The sequence below is a fragment of the Anastrepha obliqua genome, chromosome 1 (genome assembly GCF_027943255.1).
Source record: "Anastrepha obliqua isolate idAnaObli1 chromosome 1, idAnaObli1_1.0, whole genome shotgun sequence".
In the NCBI taxonomy this organism is placed as follows: domain Eukaryota; kingdom Metazoa; phylum Arthropoda; class Insecta; order Diptera; family Tephritidae; genus Anastrepha; species Anastrepha obliqua.
The window spans coordinates 33775113-33800564 of record NC_072892.1 but is presented as its reverse complement, the minus strand read 5'-3'; the positions used below and the strand labels follow the sequence as shown (position 1 = coordinate 33800564).

At 36.0% G+C, this 25452-nt stretch overlaps 1 protein-coding gene across 1 annotated transcript in view; it reads right to left on the bottom strand.

The window, feature by feature from the left end:
* LOC129240892 (maternal protein pumilio-like) overlaps positions 1-25452 on the bottom strand; it is a 148223-nt gene that overhangs the window by 117695 nt on the left and 5076 nt on the right. Inside the window, exons 2-3 of the mRNA XM_054876963.1 lie at positions 11268-12631; positions 899-1828 (exon numbers count right to left, since the gene is read on the bottom strand). Coding sequence (XP_054732938.1) covers positions 899-1828; positions 11268-11459 — 1122 coding nt within the window. The 5' untranslated portion in view covers positions 11460-12631. The remainder of the gene's footprint in view (positions 1-898; positions 1829-11267; positions 12632-25452) is intronic.

The window sequence follows — 25452 nt, the reverse complement described above, 5'->3', positions numbered from 1 at the left end:
GTCTGTTAGCATGAAATCCTCAACACCAAATTGCGCTATTTGTTTATTTTTTTATTCATTCGTCTGAACCTCTCAACCGACATATCTAACGGATGCTGCTATTGTCTCAAGAGCAAGCCACCGAGCCGTTGAGCATTTGTGGTTAAATGGTAGTCAGCCGAATAGCAGTGGTACATACGTACATACATATGTGCCAACAAGCCATCCGATCTAGTAAACTCTAATCAATAATGTGGTAGCAAAAAAAAAAACATGTTCCCTCTATATCTCTTATCTCTTTTCTCCACCCCCAGCACGCTCCATACATTAATGAAACATTTTTTTTTTGTATTCTCTCTCGGCATTTGACGAACCGCAGCAATAACAATAACTACGTTCCATACTAAGAAGATTCACAAATTGTTTTGCTAAAAAACAACAACAGTCACATAAATAATTCAGTTGATAAACGATCTGCATTTATCAGGCAGCAAAGCAGCAAAGTAGCAAATGCTTCTCTAAACTCCGATTGCAATATGTTTGAGCCTCATAAATTTTATTATCGACCAGCGTGAATTCAATAGCACAGATTACCTACCAATATATGTCCATAAATATTTTATAACAGCAGCACTTAACATATAGATACTGCTCATAAACATCGATACCAAGCACGCTTATCGCGATTATAAAACATATAAAAGCCAATTAAGTTCGCAAAACCGCTAGTGTAACTAAAAAAAGTTATGTATATATCTCTCTCTCTCTTCCTACATCACACATCTAAAATCGGTATGTTAACAGTTCTTGTTGCATTTTGTTATGCATCTAAACTCTGCTATCTAACATACCATGCGATGTAATGTAATAAATTGAGAGATAGAATGAAAAGAAAAAAAAATTATGTTAAATGACTCACCGCTGCTGCATTACGATTTGCGGCTGCAGCTGCCGCGGCAGCATTATTCATGAAGTGATTTTGCGGCAACATGCCCATGGCGGCGGCAGCAGCAGCTGCAGCTGCATTTGGTGGCTGACCGCCGAAATACACTAACTCGCCGGGTCCGCCAGGTGGTCCCGGTGGACCAGGTGGCTTGGGCACACCGTTCATGCCAACTCCAGGATGTACGCCAGGGTGATCATACATATTGCAATTGCTTGCTTGCATAGCGGCTGGTATCTGCATATGAGTTGGTTGCATGCTAGCAGCAATGGCAGCAGCCGCTGCGGCAGCTGCTGGATTATTCATGGCATGATTGAGTAAATTCGAGCCGAATTGCTGATGTGATCCCATTTGGGAAGGGTGTGGCGGCCCATGTTGCTGTTGCTGCTGCTGTTGTTGTTGTTGCTGTTGATGTTGCTGCTGCTGCTGCTGCTGTGAGTGCGAAAGTGTCATCTGTTGACCACCACCGCCGCCACCATGTTGTTGCGATTGCTGTTGCTGCTGCTGCTGTTGTTGTTGCTGTTGCTGCTGTTGTGGTCCTGGCTGTTGATGTGAGGGGTGTGGCGGTTGCTGTTGTTGCTGCTGCTGCTGTTGTTGATGTTGTTGCTGGGCGGCAACCACCTGCGACATCATATGATTGTGCTTGACCACAGCAGCTGTGTGCATGGCAGCCATGCCGGCAGCGGCTGCGGCTGCGCTACTACCGCCCACGCCCATTTGTCCAACGCCCATTTGGGAGGGTCCACTAAGCGAGGGATGTAGACCACCATTCGTTCCGATGCTGCCGATACCTGCACTCATGCCAATGGGGCCAATAGTGCCCGGACCGCTGCCAGGTGGCCCACCGGGTGTGGCATTGCCTGGATTCATTGGTGGTGGCGGATTATATTTCCATTTGTCCGGATTCTGCAATGAGACAAGCGAGGAGATATTTGAAGTACATGATTGTAAATTGTTTAAGTAATTTCGATATATAGAATGCGATCTTAACACTCGCCCATTCCCGAACACATTTCCTGAGGATAGTCTAAAATCGGTTGTTATGGCAAAAAATCCCAATAGGGTGGTGAAACCAATAATCCCAAATCGCCATACAGTTAAATATAAATTAATAGAGAGGAGAGCACGGCAGCTGAGAAGAAGACTCTGAAAGCTTCTGCAGAGAGGACTTGAAGCAATCCCCCGGACAGGTAAGGATGCCTACCAAATTCGAGAACTGCGGCTTTGTTAGCGTTAGAAGGGCCCTTGAGTGCCTCCGATCTACCCGTGGCCAGAAGGATCTCGCAACTGCCCAGCGTTTGCACACTAGCCCAGCGCTCGGTGAGTTGACATCTTTCCAGGAGCAAACCACAGGTTCTCAAAGGAACCCCAATCCTCTTATTTTCCGAAACCATCTCCAGGGTGCCCTGTCTAGCCAACTCACCAGCTCAGCAGTTTCCCTCTCTGCCGCTGTGAGCGGGAACCCAAGTGAGCCTGATATCGAGATATTTGGATGCAATCGACAAGCCAGGCATTTTTCCCCCCGACTAATTTCGAACGCACAAACAACGAGCCCAAAGCCCTAATTGCCGCTTGACTGTCAGGGTAGATATTTACGCCATTTACAGTAATTACAGAAGTAAACAACCAATCCGCTGCTTACTTAATTACGGCTGACTCCGCTTGGAAAACACTATAGGGGTCCGGATGCCTAAATTTAAGCTTGATGGGGAGCTCCTCGCAGAATATTTCCCCCCACCAACCAAACCTTCCGTCCTACTTCGAGCCATCCGTAAACATGTTTGTCATGCCCTGTCTCCAACAAAACAACGCTCGAAATTCCGAATCATAAATTTGATAACTGAAACATCTCACGACAAGGCAAAATTTGTGCTGACCGCTTGAAGCAATGACAATAAGGTCGGAGCGGGTGAGTGGTGTGCTTTCCCATACATAAATGCATGAATAAAACTTCAAAATAAAGTCAGAATCAATTTGATATCTTTTATTTCAATTTATTTTCATATCATTCTTATAAAGTCACCCTATAGCAAACATACTGACCAGCTTCGCTTTATTTTCAACCATTTATGTGTATTTGATTGAAAAGTAAAAACAAACGCTGTTGTTTGCATACAATTTTTTTTCTAACCCGGAATATCGTTTCTTTTTGTTTTTTCCTCTTGTTGAGCTTTCGCTGAATATCTGCCAGCTTGTCTGTGACAATATTTTTATCCAATAAATGCCAAGGTCTGAGACTAATACACGAATAGCCGAGTCGTCTCCACGCACTCAATGACGCTTTGCGGGAGACTTTATGGCAGACAGCAATGGCCACCTTACACACACAAACAAATGCACATACATTGATTGTTTCATACCACCAAACATTTGAAAATTCGAATAACTGTGAAAATTGTCTGGACACTCGTCACACCTCATTAAAAGTCCTATAAAATGTATGGATACGATAAGAGATGTTTAAGATAAGAAGCCAATTTAATGGAAAATAGCAAAGCGCTGCTCGAACACACATCCACGTGCGCTAAGGAATATCGTCGCATTTAGCCATTGCGGTTTATCCACGCACAACAACAAAATCACTTTCCTTAAGTGACAACAGCAGCAAGGAATTCCATATGGCCGATATCCGAAAATTGCAAGGCTTTCAAAGGGGCGAGATCATCAGCCAAATAAGCAGCCAAGTAGCTGAAGAAGAAGAAAACTAAAGCTACTACAGAAACTTGTTTACCACCTACCGGAGATGTCTAGTTGTGAAATCAAAACTAAACAAAAATATAATTTTTATTGTCGCCAGTTTGGCGACCAGATGGAGGGGCGATTGGCGGCTAGCAACTGAACATAAAAAATGTTTTGTTCTTTTATTTTTGCCAGACATACTGACTCACCATGTTACTCGGCTGGTCTACTGTGTGGTGTTAACGTTTTTGAAGAGAAATACTCACACAGGTACACCTGTGTTCACAATAATAGCAGCGTGCCATATTGCAAAGTTTAGATTATATATTTTTTTATGTGAATTTTATTATTTTTATAGGAAAATATACATATATACAATTCTTAGAAAAATTTTAAACATACAGTTTTTTATTACCTTGAATTTAAGTACAAAAGACTTGACTTAAATTTTGTATTTGGTTGCTTTTGTTTTTGCTGGCGGTGCTGTATTCCCGCCAAAAAAAAATTTTTGAGCATTCGTTTTATGGAAAGGTTTATATTTTTAGGAAAATTTGTTGTATTTTTTTAAATTTCGTACAGTTTCAGGTTATCTATTTTTGTTACGGTATGTATATTTTTAAAACAAAAGTTAAAAAATTATAAAAAATAAAGAAAGTAAAAGTAAAATAAAACGAATAAAATTAAAATAAAAAAATTAAAGAAAAATTAAAAAAAAAAAAAAATAAAACACAAATAAATAATAAAAACAAACTAAAAAAATTGACTAAAAATTAATAAAACATGGTCAAAACTTTCCAATATGTCACGCTGTTATTATTGCGACCACAAGTGTATGTAGGTATGTGTGTAAAAAAATTTATTTCAATTTCTGCATTGCCAAGTATTCGAGACATATTCATGTTTGTTGACGCTTCCTTCCCTTATAGCCTGCCCCATTTTTTCGCTTTTGCAACCACCATCAGTCATCTTCCGCTTTCTGCTCCTTTTTGCATTTTGCTACAGAAGAGGGGAGTAAAGACATGTTCACTGATGGGGAAGGGTGCGAGATACTGCCGGAAAGCGAATTGAGGAAACCCAACTAATGAAAATTACAAGTCGTTACAATTTCAGAGAAGAAAAGCAAAATAAAGAAAATATATGAAAACAATATATAAGCCAATCGGCGAATTTCGATGCAATTATGTACAGTAATTTTTTGAGGAACAGGGTGTTTTTTAAAGGTATATAAATTATAAATTCGGTTAAATTTCAAAATTTGTTGTTCTTAATTATTTCTTCGAATTTGTTTGTAGTGGCCGCGCCAATACTAATAAAAAGCAAATGAATCAGTAAATTATTGTGAATTTGAACTAAGTTAGTCGGAGACTTCAAATTACAGTTTTTTATTAAACATTTTCTTCATAAGTTGAGTCATAAACCATACTGTAGCCATGAAGAAGTACAACTGATTTCAAAAAACTAAGCAATTAAAATCACTTCGGCAGATAAGCCAGCTAATGGACAGGTCACATATTTGTGTGAAGACTGCATTAAAACGAACAATGAAGTTCGGTCTAAGCACTGCGAACGTAATCTTACAGATACGACGTAATGTCCCTTTCAAACTGCGTGAGATTTTCTTATCTGAGATTAATGCTATACCAAACGCTTCGAGCTGCTGATTAATCGTTTCCACGACAGTCGGTTCTACGTTACCGAAACGACCCGGATTTATATCCGGCCAAGGACTGTCACTCCAGCAGCATTCCCCATATGTAAGTATGGGCAATGTTTATGCTGCTACAACAACAATAGCTGCTGATTAATCTGCGCGGAAACGAAAAAAAACAAATAAAGTAAAAAAAACTATAACAATAAACAACAAAATTAAAAAAAGGTTAAAAATATTAAAAAAAAAAACAAAAAATTCGAAAAAAAAAACAAAATTAAATTACAAAAATAAAAATAATTAAATAAAAAAAAATATAAAAAAACAAAGCTAAAATTAAAAAAAAAATTAAGTAAAAAAATTAAGTGAGACAATAAAATAAGATAAAAAGATAAAAATAAAAACAATGAAAATGCAGTAAAAAAACAAGACAAAAACCAAAACAAAAAAAAATAAAACAAAAAAAAATAAAACAAAAAAAATAAAACAAAAAATTAAAAAAAATGAAGTAAAATATTAAGTAAAAAAATTAAGTAAAAAAATAAAATAAAGTAAAAAGGTAAAAATAAAAACCAATGAAAATACAATGCAGTAAACAAAAATTTAAAAAATTAAAAAAAAAAAAAATGTAAAACCAACCAACCAAATTACAAAAAATTAAGTAAAAAACAAATTAAGTAAGAAAAGAAAATAAAGTAAAAAAATAAAAATAAAAGCAATGAAAATATAAAAAACAAACAAAAACAAAAAAAAAAAAAAAACAGAAAAAAAAAATAAATAAATAATATTAATATAAATAAAAAACAAAGTAAAGTAAAAACGAAAAAACTAAATAGATAATAAATAAAACAAACTAGTCGAAATAAGAATAAAAAAATTAAATAAAATAAGAAAAGAAAATAATAAAAAATAATTCACTAAAAATAAATACAATGATTAATAACCACACCTCTTGTGGTAGAAGAAATTAAATAAAAATATTTAAGAATTTTTCTTGCGAAGGAAAATGGCTCGGCTAATTCATAAAATATAAATTAAATAAACATCTAAGAATTTTAAACTATATTATACCAACTCCAATTTCAGATTTTAGACTGCAAAAGTTTATTATCAAAACAGATCACGCAAAAGCCTCCTTTCCTGCTCTGCGTAGAGAGTACAGCAAAATAAAGCAGAGGATGCCATTTACACAACTTACTATATATAAACCCGTAGTGCATAGCAAGTGCAACTACATCGGCGCAAGTATGCATAATCCACAGAAAGCAAGCAGAAACATTAAGCACGCACGCACACAACTTAAACTACACATAAATGTATAATTTTAGTAATGTTGAGAACAAAACTTATAATCAAGAGGAAGAAGCCAACCAGCACCGAGAATGGGAGGAGCAGGTAGTTAACTCATTTGGCGTCATTGTGCCTTTGGACATGCGAGTCAATGCAGCAGCAGCAGTGAGTCTTTTGCTAGTCGAGACGGCGACGGCGACGACAGTCTTTTGCTAAGTCTAAACTCAGATGAGCAGGCACATACAGCAGTCAGGTGGATTTTTAGGTATGATTTCTTCCTTTTTCAATTTTTCCCCCCCTTGCCTTACTAACCACACTAGGAGTCATATGCAATGCTTCACTTCACAACTTGGCGGCGACACTGCTCATTTAAGAAGTACATAAAAGATAAAAGGGAGAAAAATCATAATGAACTAAAAGTATGCAACTTACTTGCTGCCAAGCAGACCCCAAGCGGTCCACGAACAGTCACCGGCGCCGGCAAATATCCGAGATAGCAATGCAAGACCGCCAACTTTGCTGGCTACTTTCAGCAGAAAAAGGTGGCGAAGTGCGGCGATTGAGCAAAAGTAATATTGCTACATACATACACACACATACATGCATATGTTTAATATATAGTAGGTGCAAACACCTCAATTTTAGGAATGATACTGATTAAAAAAAGATTTTCCCCAATCCAACTATTTGCCATTTTTTATGTAGCTATTTTTTTTTGTTTTTTTTTTTTTTTCTATTAAGTTTATATGCTTGGTGGTCGTTCGACTATGCGCACACAGTTGTTTTCCTTCGAGTTTTGTTGTTCTCTTTTGTTTTATGTTCTTTTTTTTCGCTTTTGCACTAATTTTCCTGGCACATTTCCAGTCGTCGCAAAATGCTGTGAAAATTGTTGATTTTTCGCAGAGCCTAACAATATACAAAAACAGACGCACACAAGCAACCAAAAGTGCTTTCAAATAAATAGACGAGACTGTGTGTAGGTGAGTGAGTAAAAGACACCGGACAAAGATACATATGGACATACACTCGTGGCCACGCAAACCTTACCAGTGAATCTTTTCGTGTAAATATGCATTTCAGCTGTAGTTATAGCCATTCTAATATAGTCAATTTAAATTTTTATTGGGGTCTGCGCAAGTGCTTTTATTTGAAATTGGGGAGCAAAATATTGACAAAAAAAAAATAGATTTGTTTTAGGAGTCTGTGAGAAGTCGTGCATTAAATTTGAAGACGAAAAAATGAAACTGCTGCTCAAAAATCGATTCTTTTCATTAAAAAAGAACAAATACTTATTCGCTGGATGACGAGAAAATTTGGATGTAGACAGCCAACAGTAATAAATTTACTCAGAAACAAGAACCAGGATGATCGTTTGGAGTGTCAGAATAGAGTTGGAACTAAGCGAAAGACATCCTTACCGGATAGATAATTTAATCGTAGGATTGGTTTAAAGCATCAATTTAAAAACCCCATGGAAGCTAGAAATGACTTCGAGAAACCATATAATGTAGCCATAAGTTCAAGAAGTGGACGCAGAAGGCAGCAGGAGTCCGGCTTGAATACGAGGGAATTCGCGCAAAACCACTTTTGTCTAAAAAAATGAGACTTGCTCGTCGGTAATGGGCAAAAACGCACCCTAACTGGTCCTTGGAGCAGTGGAAAATATGGTAATATGGCCGGATGAAAGCAGATTTAATTTGCACTGCAACGACCATTTATCTTATCTCTCTCGATTTCCAAGGGAAGGCTTTAAAGAAAATCGTGGTGACGAGAATGCTTAAACATCCTGAAAGTTAAATGGTCCGGGCATGATTTTCTTTCGGTATACGAGGTTCTTTACTCTTTGTGGATGGAATGATGGACGCCCGAAAGTGCGGAAAATGTGTTTCCTCCAATCGTATCCTTCCCGTTGTAGAAGCCCAAAATGGGTATACTTCTGAATCCATCTTTAGGTACGACTCCGCACCATGTCATCGGGCTAGATCGTTAAGTTTTTATAATCCCATGTTTCTGGTTAAGAAAGATGACACTTCTGCCTAAATTTTGTTTCTTACAGGTGCAACAAATCTTTGCAGATTTCAGAATATCACATATGGCGTGGGCAGAAAATTATCTCGACTTGAACTCGATCGACCATCTATGGCGCACGATGAAAAAGAAAGTGGCTCCACACAGACCAAACTCTAAAGCAGAACTGAAAATAGTGTTTAACAAAGGATGGGAAGAGGAAATTTAAATTGAATTTCTTGCAATTCTCGTTGCTTCAATGCCTGTCTGAGTCCAAGCAGTTGTTCCCGCTAAATGTGGTGCAACTATATATTAGAATATCAGAGCATTTACTAAAATATTTATCAATTTTTTGTATCGAAAACAAACGCAAAAGTTACTCAGATGTTGGAAACATTTTAATGCACAATAAAAATTCGGATGTGCATTTAACACAAAAATGATCTTCTTAGTTTTAAAATAACAAATTTTTGCTAAAAAAATGTTCATTTATGAAGCATTATTTTCTATTTTGTATATGTCCTTTGCGGCCGCCGTAGCCGCATGGCTTGGTGTGTGACTACCATTCGGAATTCACAGAGGGAACGTTGGTTCGAATCTCGGTGAAACACCAAAATTAAGAAAAAAGTTCTTTCTAATAGCGGTCGCCCCTCGGCAGGCAATGGCAAACCTCCGAGTGTTTTTCTGCCATGAAAAAGCTCCTCATAAAAATATCTGCCGTTCGGAGTCGGCTTAAAACTGTAGGTCCCTCCATTTGTGAAACAACATCAAGAAGCACACCATAAATAGGAGGAGGAGCTCGGCCAAACACCCAAAAAAGGGTGTACGCGCCAATTATGTATATAGATATGTCTTTTGCAGTAATTGCGGAGAGTACAAAAAGTGAGGTGGTAAAGTTTGTGTGGCCACGAGTGTATGTATAAACAGCTGTGTTCACAATACTAGCAGCGCGACATATAGCAAAATTTTGACTATTTATTCTTTTTTTTTATAAAAATTTATTTAATACTACAACAAAAACCATTTCATTTTGATTAAAAAAAACAAACAAACAATTTCGACTATGCAATTTTTTGAATTTTGGTATAGTAAAGTGCAAGTTTTAAGAAGCTAAAATTCACGTTGGTTTTTGATTTTTTTTTTTTTTGTTTTTCTGGCGCTCTTATACATTTTCTGCGTAAAAAAATTTGTTGAGTCGAGCATTCGTTATATGTCTGAAAAAAAGTGTTACAACGTCAAAAAAAAACCCCCAAATTACAACACCCAACGCGAATTTGGTGGGCCACTTCAAACAGGCAAAATATTATATGAAAATTGCATGCCAAGCATTCCATCTAAAATTTTGAAACTTTGAGACCAACTTGAAACCAAATTTAATGGTTAATTAAATTTTAATTTAAAATTAACTATTTGGATTCAGATTTATCGCATTTATTTGTTTGACGTTAGATTTAAAAATTTTATTTTTCATTTTCTAATTTAATGCTTGTTGATTTACTATAAGGGACTGAGTCTTACAAATAAAAGAAATAAAGAAATTAATAAATACGCTTCGCAACTTCAATAGCTTTACAAAAAATAATGGCTAAATGTTTATGCCGTAGCCGTAGCCGAGGGGTGGAAACCTGGAGAATGACTACCAGAAAATCAGGAAAACCTCTTAGATTTAGATTTATTTGAGGTTTGCACTTCGGCCTCATGGTCGTTTGAGCCCTCTTTTTATCACAATACCTCATCCAATCCAGATCCAGTTCCCTTATTAAATTTAAGATAGAACTGCTTCTCTTCCGACTGCAAATGTCCGAAATGTCTCAACCTTCTCCGCGCTATAGCGCTGCCATTCAAGGAGAAGGTGCATTGGGGTCTCCTGGGATTGTCGCAGAAACGACAAGAATCAGTGGATCATATCCCGCAGTCTGCAGTGGCCTGTGAGGGTTTTGAGTTTTTAAACGTCTTTTGGTTGTTGTACCGCCCCAGTAGGGATCTCTACTGGAGTAGCCCAATAATTTGGTAACAGCTAACCTCTCTTAGCTTCTCCCTCTTCACTCCTTGATGGTGTGTTGTCACATAGCAAGGAACGGTTCAAGTCCTATTAATGACGAGACCGCAGCCTCTCTTGCCAATGCGTCCGCTATTTCGTTTCCAGTTACACCCCTGTGTCCTGGGACGAGGAAAGCGTTTATATCATGCCGAATTTTTCTAGCTTCTTTATTCTCTGACGCTGAGTCTTCCTGAGAAATAGGCACATTATTCTTCTTCAACAAATATTTTGATGATATTCTCTTATTAAATCTGCTCCAGAACCCAAAAACTGGACGTTTGAACAAATGTGTGTCTCTCGATAATGATTCAATAAAATAAAAATGGATAAAAACCATGGCTACTTTCTATATGTTAAAGTTAAATTACCGGCCGCCCTTCTGATGTTGCAAGCTGAGAATTACAGCTTATCTATGAGTTTGTGTGATTCCAAAAACTAACAGCCAGTACAAAATAAGTTTGGTGCGGTTTGATACTTATCTATAGCCTGAGCTTAGGAATTCTTCTCAATACAAATTGAATATTGCAAATACTAAATTAAAGATTCGGATTTTTTTTGCCTGTTGTTGTGTCCCAAAGCCACAAATATTTTACCCACACAAATACCTGCATATGGGCGAGTGAAAGTTCAAATTTGCATAGCATTTTTTTATAAATTTGTGCATTTACATGGATACTCACATCAATTGGATGCTCATCACCGCAAGCCCAGCGTTTTTGAGCGAATTGTGCTGCATATTCGGCAGCCGCCATATCATGCATAGATGTGCCAGACGGTTGAAAAATGAAGCCCCCACCCGCCTCTTCCTGCACGCGCGGTATGCTTTGATCGCCGCGCCCATTACGATCATCGCTGCCACCCAATAACTTCATGTGTTGTTGCTGGTGCTGCAACTGCTGTTGCTGCTGCTGTTGTTGTTGTTGGTGGTGTTGGTGCTGCTGTTGCTGTTGCAGTTGCAGCTGTGACTGTGGCGTTGCTGACAGCGGCGGTGTTAATAGAAAATTAGGTTGCGTCTGCGACTGTTGTTGTTGTTGCTGCTGCTGCTGTTGCTGTTGGTGCGGCAACAGCGGCGGGAATGGATGATGATAGCCACCACCGAATGGTGTATGCGGATTGGGATGATGATGTTGTTGTTGCTGTTGCGGCTGCTGCTGTTGCTGGTGCGGCTGCTGTTGCTGTTGAAAGGACTGTTGTAGGTGGTGGTGTTGTTGATGGTGCGGATGGTGGTGGGGCGATAGCGTTGGCGGCGCAACCGTGGAAATGGAAATCGTGGGCGTTGGTAACAGCTCTATTTTGACGGCTTTTACTTAACACACGCGCAGCGGCGAAATAGAAATTGATATACACAAGTTGCGCTTTGCGATCGGCGACTTGCGTTTTTTTTATGCTTTTTTTTTTACTTTTTGATTTACGCTACACGTTTAGGCAATTTGGGATGCCTTAGTAATACGATTGACAATTTTTTTATTTTATTTTTCTATTTTACACGCACAATTAATTTGCTTTAAAATGCTATAACTCACAGGATGCCAGGCTAAATGCAGACTTTTTACACAATTTTTACACTTGCTTGGGTTATTTGATTGAAATGCAATATTCCGGTTGAACAACTTAGAGGCCCTTAGTTGTTAGATGCGAAGATTCGGCGTGCACTTATGGATGCTTTCTTGCTTTAAAATGTATTTTGGCGTAACTATGATTCGTGAAATTTCCAGAAACCGTTGAAATACTTTGAGATTTGCAATTTACAGATGCTGCGCTAACTTCAATGCACTAATTTATTTTTTATTCTTTCGCTTTGATTTATACAGATGCGATTGATAAAAGAGCCAATAACACTACACTAACTAATTATTTATGCTATTTATATATATATATATGCATGTACGTCTGCGAGTAATCCAATAATTATTATGTATGTATATATGTATATATATTTTTACACAAATATTTTACAAGAACTGTTTCACGATATTAACACAAATGGGATTTTTATTTCGAGTTTGATCATATGAAGAGGTGAATGAAGATTAAAACGCGTACACTGAAATGAGAAGATAAATAGAAGAAATGTGAAATTAGTATGTTTCTGCTTAAAATGTGGAACAAACAGAGGCATTAGTTTATGATATTTTATGTTATGATTTCAAAATAATTTAAATTTAGGTTACTTAATTTACTAATTCCAAGCCACATTTAACCAACGCATAAAAAATATGGAACAATATTTTTCCCCGGTATACATAACTACCAAGAATGATAAACCGTATGTAAGTATGGGGAATGTTTATGCTGCTACAACAACAACATAGACACGTGATTGCGCCAGCAAGAGAGTGCGTGACGTCACATTAGCTGAGTTGTGCAGTGTTGCCAACCAATTGCTCTTCGCAATAAATTTAGTGCTTTTTTATACCCAAAATACGAAAACTTTTAAGTTTGATGTTTGTTTCTTTTTTTATTAGGTGCACAACTAAGTTCTCGCTGTTTGTCAATAGATGCCGCCAGCATTGTGTGCTAGTCGATTCTAACATAACCTAAACGTTATAAACCAAGCTTAAACATATGGTAAAGAACGTTTCTACGACGGTCGGTTCTACGTTACCGAAACGACCCGGATTTATATCCGTCCAAGGACTGTCACTCCAGCAGCATTCACCGTATATAAGTATGGGGAATGTTTATGCTGCTACAACAACAACATGGTAAACAAACTGCTTCGACACATTAATGCTTTTATTTTGGTATCATATACTTTTGGTTTTGTGAAAATGTCGGATTTTGTGTCGAATAATCGTCGTTTGCGGGAAGTGTTGATTTTCCTCCTTCATTAGAAAAAACACGGCGGCTGGAGCGCATCGAAACCTACAAAAAGTTTATGGAGATGCTCCTTTAAGTGAAACAACGAGCCGAGATTGGTTCCGTCGCTTCAAAGACGTTGATTTTAATGTTGACGACCGTCCGCGTGAAGGAAGGCCAAAAACCTTCGAAGACGCTGAATTGGAGGCATTGCTCAATGAGGATCCGTGTCAAAAGCAAGAATAGCTTGCTTCAGTATTAGCAGTTACCCGCCAATTCATTTCCAAGCGATTGCATGATTTGGGAATGATTCAGAAGCAGGGGACTTGGGTTCCTTATAAGTTAAAACCAAGGGATGTTGAACGTCGTTTTTTCGCCTGTGAACAACTGCTCCAGCGGCAAAAAGGAAGGGTTTTCTTCATCGCATCGTGACGGATAATGAAAAATAGATTCATTACAGCAATCCAAAGAAAAGAAAGTCATGGCGACTGCCCGGTCATGCTTCTACGTCGTTGCCTCGACCGAATATTCGCACTGCGAAGCGTATGCTATGTATTTGATGGGACCAAGTTGGTGTTATTTATTATGAACTGCTAAAACCAAGCGAAACCATCGCTGGGGATCGGTATCGACTTCAATTGATGCGATGGAGCCGAGCACTGCGCGAGAATCGGACGCTATACGCAGAGAGGCACGAAAAAGTGCTTCTACAGCATGAGAACGCTCGACCGAACCCGTTAAAACCTACTTGGAAACACTGAAAAGGGGAATCCAACCCCACTCGCCATATTCTCCAGATATTGCGCCGTCCGATTATCACCTGTGACGATAGATGTCACATGGTCTAGCTGACCAGCAGTTCTATTCATATGAAAACATCAAAAAATGGCTTGATCCGTGGATAGTAGGCCAGGTCGATTTGTGGGGAGGCAAAAAAAAATCCCCCATTGCTCTGTGAAAATCATATACTAGGGATCAAATTAAGAAACCTTGCCGAAGGAACCATACCTCTAAAACGAATTCTGATCTCCCCCAATTTGGGTCGAACTTTTTAATTTCTTTTCTCATGTAAAGGCCAAAAATGGTGATATATTGAAATGATTGTATGGGGAACCCCCCAGGGGAGTTCCAGGTGTGCCACTGGCATGGGTGGATCGGCCGTCCAAAGTTAGTGGGGGTCGGTCATACATTTGGACTCGATTGGAGCACTCTAAATGGATCAAAGTGGGATTTTTCGTTCGACCCAAATTGGGGGCCATCAGAATTCGTTTTAGAGGTATGGTTCCTTCGGCAAAGTTTCTTATTTTGATCCCTGGAATACGATTTTCACAGAGTAATGAGCGATTTTTAAATCGACCCGCCCTAGTGGACAGGCTCAAAATATGAACATTTTTACCGGGACGGTATACGAGATCTACCAGAAAAATGGGGGAAAAAGTAGTAGCCAGCGATGGGCAATACTTTCAATGATTCACTTGTAACCATTTTTTCAAAATAGAGTTGTATTTCCATCAACAACGAGAACTTAGTTGCACACTTAATAATTTAAACTACCGAAACCGTAAGTTAAAAAAATTGCATTAATAAACAAAAGAATGTTAAAAAAGGTCACTCTGAGAAGATTTTAGTGCTAATGGAAATTTGTTGATTCTTATAAAATTTGAAAGTGCAAGCAAATTTAATTTTTTGCTCCTTTTAAGGTTATGCTAGAATATTAAATTTTCTCTCTGAACTCTTTTAAAAAGCGTTTGAATTTACTGAATGCGAATTAAAACCATAGAGGTGTAATAGTTTCTTCCGTCCTCAATCCTTAGTGGGACATAAGGCATCATGAGGTGTATTCATAGTAAAATCGAGGACAAAGGGCAGCCACCTTGCAATTCGGTTATGGAAAATTTCATGAAAAGAATATTGTCCTGTAAGCATGGGCGTGGTGGTCATTTGCCTGATGTTATTTGACACTATTAACGGCATACCTTCCTCTTTATAATGAAATAAACATCTGATCATTTATATTAAAAAATAGAATTTTTCTTTGAATATCAAAATAACACCTCTTATTGGAAAACCCTTTATAACTAACGTATAAAAAATATCATTGGTTATTCAGGGTTAAAAACATCAGGAATATTTCGCCGATAAAAAGCAAACAAATTTGGATAAAAAGCAATCAAATTTGGAACTTCGTCCAATTGGAATTGTATTGTATTTAATAACACATTAATTCAAGCCTAAGCTCAAAATTAATATTGTAAATATTACTAATCGGTGTGCACCTGTGTATCGTTGAATGCATCCGCGAATGAACAAACCGAATATGGCGCATATTTGTGTGCATCACTGTGCCGAACAATGCAAATAACCGGTAGATAAGAATGTAATGAGCAAAAGCAAAGCATGGACAATGATAGGCGAAATTGTTTTTGTTACATTTGTACGAAACAAAAACTGGAAGGCATTTACAAGGAATTAAAGAAGTAAGACAAAGACACCAGTTTTTAGTGTACGAAGAGAAAATAAACAGAATATCAGAACTAACGAAATACAGGAATAAACAAAATTGAAGAATACATAAAAATATGTATGAATGTATGTGTATAGGTTTAGCATATGAAACTCTGCGTAGTGATTTTTTCATATATTCATAATATTCACAATAGGGGCACTCAGACCAATTTCGTTAGTTTGGCGGTTTGTTTTTTGGCAGTTCCGCAAATGGCTTTTTCTGTGAACGACGTTTTTGACTTATTCCTATTGGTTTGGTAATACAGTAGATTCTGTTTTTATACGGTACCTACGTTCCGCAAGAAACAGCATAAAAAAGCTACCAGTTCTATAGTAAAACTATAGATACGTTTCAAAAGTGCTAAGAACCGCATAAATCTGAAATAATGTAATAAAATCGCATAAAAAAGGGTAGTAGTCCCATATTATAATTATAGATACGTTCCATAGACCGCATGAATCTGAAATAATGAAATAAAATCGCATAAACAAAAAATTGTATTTTCGAAAATTATATATCATTATTTAAGAAACGTCAGAATCGAAAAATAAATTTACATCGTCAGAAATAGAATCAGACAATATCCGCATGTTGCGCATTCGTTTAGGATTTGGCGTAAAATCACTTTCGTCACTTGAGGAAATGTATACGTCTGATCTAGATGGTGATGCAGGCGGTTCCATACTTGTGGGGTTAGCTTTTCTGATGTAATCTGTGATGAGTTTTTGCTTAGCTGGTTTAGAATCTTGTTTATACAATTGCCGATAGGTCGACATGAATTTTTTAATTTTTTTAAAAACCGCATAAAAACAGAATCTACTGTACCCGTTTGCACCAGCTGAATCTCTGGCAAATTATTAGCTTCGTTTCATTCACTGGACGAAAATATCCGTGAAATTCATTCCTGCGACAGGCGGTTCTACGTAACCGGATTTATATCCGGTCAAGGACTGTCACTTCAGCAGCATTCCCCGTTTATGTATGGGGAATGTGTATGCTGCTACAACAAAAACAACTTTGAAATAACAAATTTTGTACTGTATGGAATAAATTGATTTCTTTTCTTCACTTTTTGATATTTTAGACTTAGACTTTGCACCTGACCATCAAATGCGAATTGTCAATCAGCTGATTGTTCTTTTATCAACTACCCATCAAATTGCCAAGTTTCCTACCGCTCATTTATAACTTATTTTATTTTGTTATATAAAATGCAAATATGAAGCGGCTCAAAATTCACATTAATTTTTGGATTTTTTTTAAAAGTCATATGCATTTTTTCCATATAACGCATGAATGGAGTGGTGTTTGTATTGGAAAAAAGCGCAAGAACCTTACCAAAAATCAATATGAATTTTGAGCCTTTTCACACTAGCATTTCATTATAATGCAAATGAATGAACTATAAAACTGCATATTCTAAAATTTTCTTAAAATGCTGATGAACAATTTTTTTAGTTTTTTTAATTTACTTAGTTTTTTGAAAGTTTTATTCATTACTGAATAAATAACAGAAAATCTGTAACATAATAATCATTGTGAATGTACAGTGGCTCACAGCTTATTTCGTGTGGCTGTATGTTAACACTTATAACGAAACATGATTTTTGTGACACTAAGCGAAACATAAGGTAATTTTGACCGAAATCGTTACTTTTTATGTTTTTTGTTGCCTAAAGATCTTGCAGTTGGTCTCATTGCTGGTAGTCTAGTCAAAATAATATTTCCGGCTGGAGTTCGTACATTTCTTGGAGGTGGGTCACTTTTCCATGCATTTGGAGGCCCGGTTTCATTTTTTTTCATTCGCTCCAAAAAGTACTCAGGAAGAAGATCAATTCCTTCAGCAACTGCATTTATTATGTTGTCCACATTATTATGTAGATTCACAATATCATCTTCTTCACTTTCTGAAGAACTAGGTGTTCCTGGTATGACTTGGTCCTCGTGGTCTGAGATGACAAAGTCCGGATCGGCATCTGAATCGTCGATCACGCTGAAATCACTATCGTTATTACTGTCTGCATTAGCCATCAACCTTTGAATCCGATCACCAAAGTCCGGGTCAGTAGGCCGTACACTTCTACTGAAATCACGACTAGCCATTTTATGATAAAAGTGTGAAATGTTACAGTTTATAACTAAAAAAGTATAGTCACCAGCGGGTAAGCGAAACACACGGTAAATCTGACCGACCGAAATCGAACTTGGGATGTGCACAAGACAATAGCGTCACGCCAACTAAATGAAAACCTGTTCAGTGGCGATGGTAGGGGGAGGGAGGAAGGTAGGAGGAGGGGCAGCTGTCAAGGTCAAGCAGTTTAGCCACTATTCCAGCACGAAATTCACTATCGGTCATTTTGACCGATGTTTCGTTATGAGTGTTAAACTAAAGAATTGTAAAATTATTTTTATTTGATTTACTTTAAAAAAAATTTAAATGCACAATCAAAGATAAATTATTTCTAATTACAAACATGTATAAATGCATTCAAATTTTTTCTGCTTTAGTAGAATATTGACAACAAAAACAGAATACTAGGTAAATTGACGTCACAGCTTATTTCGTGTGTTCACTTTTACCGTTATCGGCGCCAGTAAACCGGTTAGCAATTACAGTAGGTTCTGTTTTTATGCGGTTTTGAAATAGTGCGGTTTTTTTTTAATTACAAAATGCATGTCGACCTATCGGGAATTGTACATACATATAAACAAGATTCTAAACCAGCTAAGCAAAAACTCATCACAGATTCATGCGGTCTATGGAACGTATCTATAGTTATAATATGGGACTACTACCCTTTTTTATGCGATTTTATTATATTATTTCAGATTTATGCGGTTTTAGCATTTGAAACGTATCTATAGTTTTACTATAGAACTAGTAGCTTTTTTTATGCTGTTTTTTTTTATGCTGTTTCTTGCGGAACGTATCTACCGCATAAAAACAGAACCTACTGTATAGGAAATTTGTTTTGCATACTATATTAGATTATATCCTTATTTAGTTTACACATTGAAAGTAGTCGGTTGTCCAGCTTAATTTAAAAATACCGTGATTGGTCGTCGTACGTCGATTGAAAGGCGCGAATTAGTGATTACGCATTACAAAAATGGAAAGTCGCAGAAAAAAATTGCTGAAATTGTAAATTTAAGTATTGTACTTCCACAGTACAGTACATTATTCAACGCTTTTCTCGTGAAAATGGAGTGGTTGACAAAGGCCGCAAAGCTCCAAACAAAATTTTTACAGAAGCTGATGAAAGGTGGATATTAAGAAAAATTAAAAAAAAAACCCACGAATTAGTGCGCCAGCTTTGACAAAAGAGGTTGAAAAAGTACTTGGTAAGTCATGTAATCCTGAAACAATAAGAAGAATTCTGCGCAAAGCTGATTTCCATGGTCGTACAGCTCGAAACAAACCGTTTGTTAATGAGCGTAACAGAAGATTAAGGGTGGAGTTTGCCGAAAACCATGTTAATAAATACCAAACATTTTAGAATGACGTTATTTTCGCCGACGAAAGCAAATTCAACCTCTTTGGTTCCGATGGAAAGTCTTTCGTTTGGCGTAAGCCCAACGCGGAGCTGGACCCAAAGAATCTGCGTGGTACAGTAAAACACGGTGGGCGCCATGTAATGGTTTGGGGCTGCATGTCAACAGCTGGTGTCGGAAACTTGGTTTTTATCGACGAAATTATGGATAAAACAGTTTATTTGAATTTATTAAAAAATAATTTACTACAAAGTGCTGAAAAATTAGGCATTCGGGACAGGTTCAGGTTCTATCAGGACAATGATCCGAAGCATATGTAAGTCGGAATTAGTGCAACGGTGGCTTATATGGTATTGCCCTCATGTGGTAAAAACGCCAGCACAATCACCTGATCTCAATGTAATTGAGAATTTATGGAATATTCTGGATCAAAAAATTAGAAAACATAACATAAGCAACAAACAAGATCTAAAAACAGCATTGCAAGTGGAGTGGGAGAAAATATCTCCTGAATACACTGGAAAACTAGTTAGCTCCATGCAATCCCAGTTAAAAGCTGTATTAAAACAAAAAGGCTACCCTACAAAATATTAGATTAGTAAAAACTTAATAAATTTAAAAAAAAATCATGTTTTTTCTAGTTTGGTTAAGCACACGAAATAAGATGTGACGTGGATTTACTTATAATTTTGATTTTGCTGTAAATATATTACTTAAGAAGAAATAATTTAAGTTTATTTATGTATGTTTGTAACAAGAAATAATTTATCTTTGAATGTACGTTTAAGTTTTTTTTTCAAAATAATGTTTATACAAAAATATTAAACTTTTTTATTTTGATAAACGGGCACACGAAATAAGCTGTGAGCCACTGTAGTAAAATTTATCATTGTACGCTGACTAACTTCCGAAATTGCTGGTCACCCACATTCAACGGATCTGCTCTCCGATGTATTCCATCCAAGATGTACAGAATGCAAAGGTTTTCCGGCATCAAACCGCTAATCAGATGGATTATAAGAACCGATTTACACAGGGAAAGTTTTGGAAAGGAAACATTTTATTCGTAGGAGAAGGACGGGCGAGGAAGAGGGAGGAGGTTTTGTTTCCCGTACTGGCGACACGCTTTGTGCTTCTTATTCGTATTGCCAAACTTAAGGAAGTAAACCTCAAAAGCAACGAATGTTGCCGAAAGCAATTTTGCCCGGGTGACCGCGACTGAAACAAGAGCATATCTAGTGTCTTCCTTTCCAGATGTATCTGTGTGTAAATCGGTACTAACTGACTGCTTTAATTAAGACAGAATAAGCGCATTAATGTACGCTTTTTCCGAAATTTAAAAAAAATCTTATTTCAAACCGAGTGTCATAGCAAATTATGTAAAATTTTTGTTTTGGGTCACATAAACGGTTAAATAACTAAGCGGTATCTCCCTAAAATACATATACTATTTAAAAATTTAAAATATAATTTTTTTTCAAAGGGTAGAGAAAAACAATTCTTCCAAAAATGTTTATAAATATTAATAGTGGTGTTATACTGTTAGATAGGTAAGTGAGTTGCTGACTTATCACCTCATTTGAAAAATACGACTAAAAAAATTCAAAAATTGGTAAAACAAAAAAAATAAATTAAAAAACTTGTAAAAAAAAAAAAACAAAATATTAAAAAATTAAAAAAAAAAAAAAATTAAAAAATTAAAAAAAAAAATTTTTAATTTGTAAACAAAAAATTAAAAACATTTGTCAAAAAAAAAAAAAAAAAAAAAAAAAAAAAAAAAAAAAAAAAAATAATAATAATAATAATAATAATAATTAAAAAAATGAAAAAATGTAAAAAATGTTAGAAAAAAAAAATACTTTTTTTAATTTTGTTAAAAAAAATAAAATATTTTTTTTTTAATTTTGTTAAAAAAAATAAAATATTTTTTTTTAATTTATTTAAAAAAACAAATAAAAACATTAATTTAAATTTATGCTTAAAAAACAGCAAAAAATTTATGTTTAAAACAAAATACTAAAAACCGCTTTAACTCTTTTAGCCTTCTTTGCCGGATTATCAATTTTAGTGCTAAAACATCCTACTTAGGCTTCGTCCGTTTCAAAAAAAATCAAAATTGCGGAAAAGCCTCTTAAGTAAACAATTACCACAGTTCCTCTTATCAGCTAGCCCATTATAATTAGAGTGTACTGTTCAGAAGCTAAAAACTTTCGGAAACAACGTTTGATAATTTCTCAGAATTCCACCGCTTATTATTACCGTCGTATCTGTCATTGTGACAGATGCACAACTGTATTTTGCAAAGCAAATCTTTTGTTGTGTTGTTACGCCTTGATATTTTTTGCCAATTTTGCAAGAATTGGTTTTCTTATTTAGAAATTGAGTTAAAATGCCAAGAATTACAGATGCCCCGTGTTAAAATCCATAGAAAACAAACGACGTACTACACACTCTAGCACCCATATACCAAAACATGAATGTATGTATGTACATTAGGGTGACTCCTCAAAAAAAAAATTGCTGTTTTTACACCTGAATTGTGAAAATGTGCATAATAAAATTAGGTTTTAAAAATATTTTTGTGAAAAATTTCTGCGTAAATATGATTCCCATTTGTTTCTACGGCATTAAAATAGCGAGATTCTTTGGCTATGTTTGACTTTTTTAGGGGATAGGTTTAAGGGGACAGATACCTGTAAAATTTGGAAAAACAAATTCTTTTTTTTTCATAAAATGTTAATCCTTTAATGTCAAAAAATTTTTAGAACGTAAATTTAAGTATTTCTTATATTATAGATCGTCAACCGTGACGACTCTATTCTTTGCGTTCGAGCACTGGGAGAGGTATAGTTAGACGCGTTTTTTTTCTCAAAACTATATTTATCGAATTGGCGTACATGATAACTCGAAAAGTTATTGACCGATCTGCCTGAAATTTTGCACACATCTTTTTTTATGATATTAGATTCTATGTGAATTTACAATTCGAAAATTTTTCGAAAAAATAATTTTTTCGAAGCAAAAATAGTGGTAAAATTCGCTCCAAAATTCATTTTTTAAGCATTTTATTCGCGAAGTTTTTATCAATTTTTTTTAATTCATATAGAAATTATGACATTAATAAACAAACAAATTTTTGGCTTTTTGTTTTCAGATCACTGACGCCGATGCTACAATGCCCGCCGATTGAGAAGCCTCGCTGTGACCTTCCTAGAAGAATTGAGTGTACATCACCCATTTTAAATGATTAAAATAAAAATAAAAAATATTATATTATTTTAATGTATAAATAAACTGTATGCCAATTTTGAAAAAAATATTTTGACTTCTTCATTTTAAATAATTTTAATGAAAATCAGGGAAAATATGGCCGTTTACAGGTATCTGTACCCTTAAGAAAAACTTGAATAACTCAGACATAAAAGATGAAATAGAAATAATATAATACTGCTCTTAATTTACACTCATTTATTGGAAATAAAAAAAAGAAACATAAAAATATACTTGTTTTTAATTTGTAGCCTGTGAGACGAATGATTAGTGACAGAGTAACACTGATTTGAGGCTTCACTTAAATGTATACCCAAATAAATTGAAATCAGATCAAGTCGGTCCCACGACAGTCAGTTCTACGTTACCGGAATCAGTTGGATTCATATCCGACCAAAGACTGCCACTCCAGCAGCATTCCCAAATGCTTAACATGCTATAAAAACAACAATGGCGTTAAAGGTAGTTGCTTAAAATGAATCTGAACGCTTAGATTCCACAAACAATTTTTTACTTGGCAGGTAATACGGATTTTCAATTGCCTTTTTTAAACACAGGGAGAGGCATTTTCTCCCTCTTTTCATGTGATTTACATAACAAATTTTGTTTTTTCTATTGGTAAAATTTACTAAACATATTTTTGCAGAGCTTTTAAGCTTCAACTCTTTTATCATCTCAAGTGATTTGGACAAAGTATTTTTAAAAACTAGTTTAATTTATAAAAAATATTCGATATTTAGAGGTACTCTAAAATCGACCCAGCTCACGTAAATCTTAATATTTTTCCGAAATATTTTGACGGTAAACTTAAGATATAATATAATAAATTTTATTATTCTAATGGAAAAACAGTACCGATTTTTTGTACGCAGAGTGATACACCCTAATACACATGCATGCACGAGCGAGAATAGGACAATAGTACACAAGAACAAAACATTGAGCTGTGCTAGGAGTCAATGGACAATAAAAGTGCCGTCAGACGTGGCAATGAAAGCAAATTTGTCAAAAAACATACAATTTTCTGAAATTAAGGAAGTTTTGTAATTTCTGTTAAAGTAATATTAAATGGCGCAAACAGGGTCAATAGTGTTACCACTGGAAAACAATGGGTAATCGATCCCAGTGTAGTCGGTTCTATGTTACCGAAATGACCAGGATTTATATCCGGCAAAGGACTGACTGTCACTCCAGCAGCATTCCCCGTAAGTGTACGGCAAATTTTAACGCTGCTACAACAACAGCAATGAGTAAAGATGTTTAATTGCTTTAGCTGGATAGAAATCGTTCCGCAAATTTTCGACGAGTATAAATGCACTTTCGAGGAAGCCGTTATCGTGCCAACGGTCAAAATCTCGTAAGCGATTATCATGACAATGAAGAAGAAATGCTGTTGGTTTATGTGACGTAGATCCGACTGTGCTGGAAACAGCACGCAATAGTCGATTGGTTATGGCATTTAAACAAAAAATTTGCTGCTTCAAAAAAATGCACAAAAAAGATCTTTTAGCTCGAAGTGTCGTCCCATTGAGCAACTTACAAAATAAGAAAAACATTCGAAAATCACTTTCCCAATTGAATTTCAAAATTGAATGCCGAAAAATTTAAAAGTACTTCTATCAACCTACTTACTCTCATGTCTGACCGCACCTTAATACACAACATGCGAAATTAAAAGAAGTGTGAAGCGACAACGATACAAGTATATCCCTGTAAAAAAGCGAAGAAGAAATAAAGAACAGCAAAAACATGTGGCATAAAGCGCAGTCCAGCACAAGAATATGTTCGTACAAAAGGGAGCTAGAACAATACACAGAACAGGAGGAATAGGAGCAAAATAGGAGTAATATCAAAAGGGCGAAAACCTGCTGCAGCAGCCGGCTATTGCCACTGCCAGCAAAGAAGGTAAAAGTACTTTGTGTGCACCACTACAGAAAATCAATCGAACGAACGGAAGACTGCATTGTTTGCTGTAGGGACAGCAGCACCTACAGTACTACTAGCAGCAACTACTGCAATGACATTTTCTGCCTTTTCGTGGCTGAGTTGGTTCCCTATATCTTGCTGCAATTCCATGTTGTATCTGTATGGATGGAATAGGAATGTATATGGCCAAGGCAAAGATAGCGCTGTCGAAGAAGGAACACTGAAACGTCGGGTGTTATATGTATGCATGTTCTTACATTTCAATGCATACAAGTGAATACATCAGTTTTTTTTTTTTTTTTTGAAGTTTTAAGTTCTAAAAACAGAAATTCTCTTTTCAGTGTACTTTAAAATAGTATTCGATTAATATGTATTTAGTTATGACTTTCAAAAAACCGAATATGCATTCGATTGATTTTTACCTTTTTATTATGTCTTGTTTTTCTTTGTTGTGTGGCCAAAGGATTTCTGATGGTATGTATATGAGGCCTTGCTTTGAGTGTGTGCGTTCAATTACATCCGCTGTGTAGGTAATCGGCGGTGTTTTTGGTGCTCGGCTCAACCGCGTGCTGGTTGCTAGCCAGGCCTCACAATTATTCAAAGATTTTTTAATAAAAAAAATACCTTGGGAGTTGCCGCAATTCTTTTTATTTTTTAAATATTTTTGTTTGCTTTTAAATTTTAAGCTGGGTACATTTGACACAAAACTGTTGGAATTACAACACAAGCGAGATTGGCAAAGAATTTCAACTTCGCGCTAGTTTCTTCTTTTAGGTGCAATAATATTAGATAATATAAAATCACAAAAATTATGCTTCCGATATAAATTTTGCAGGTTTTTTTCAATAAATTTACACTTTACACAATAATTA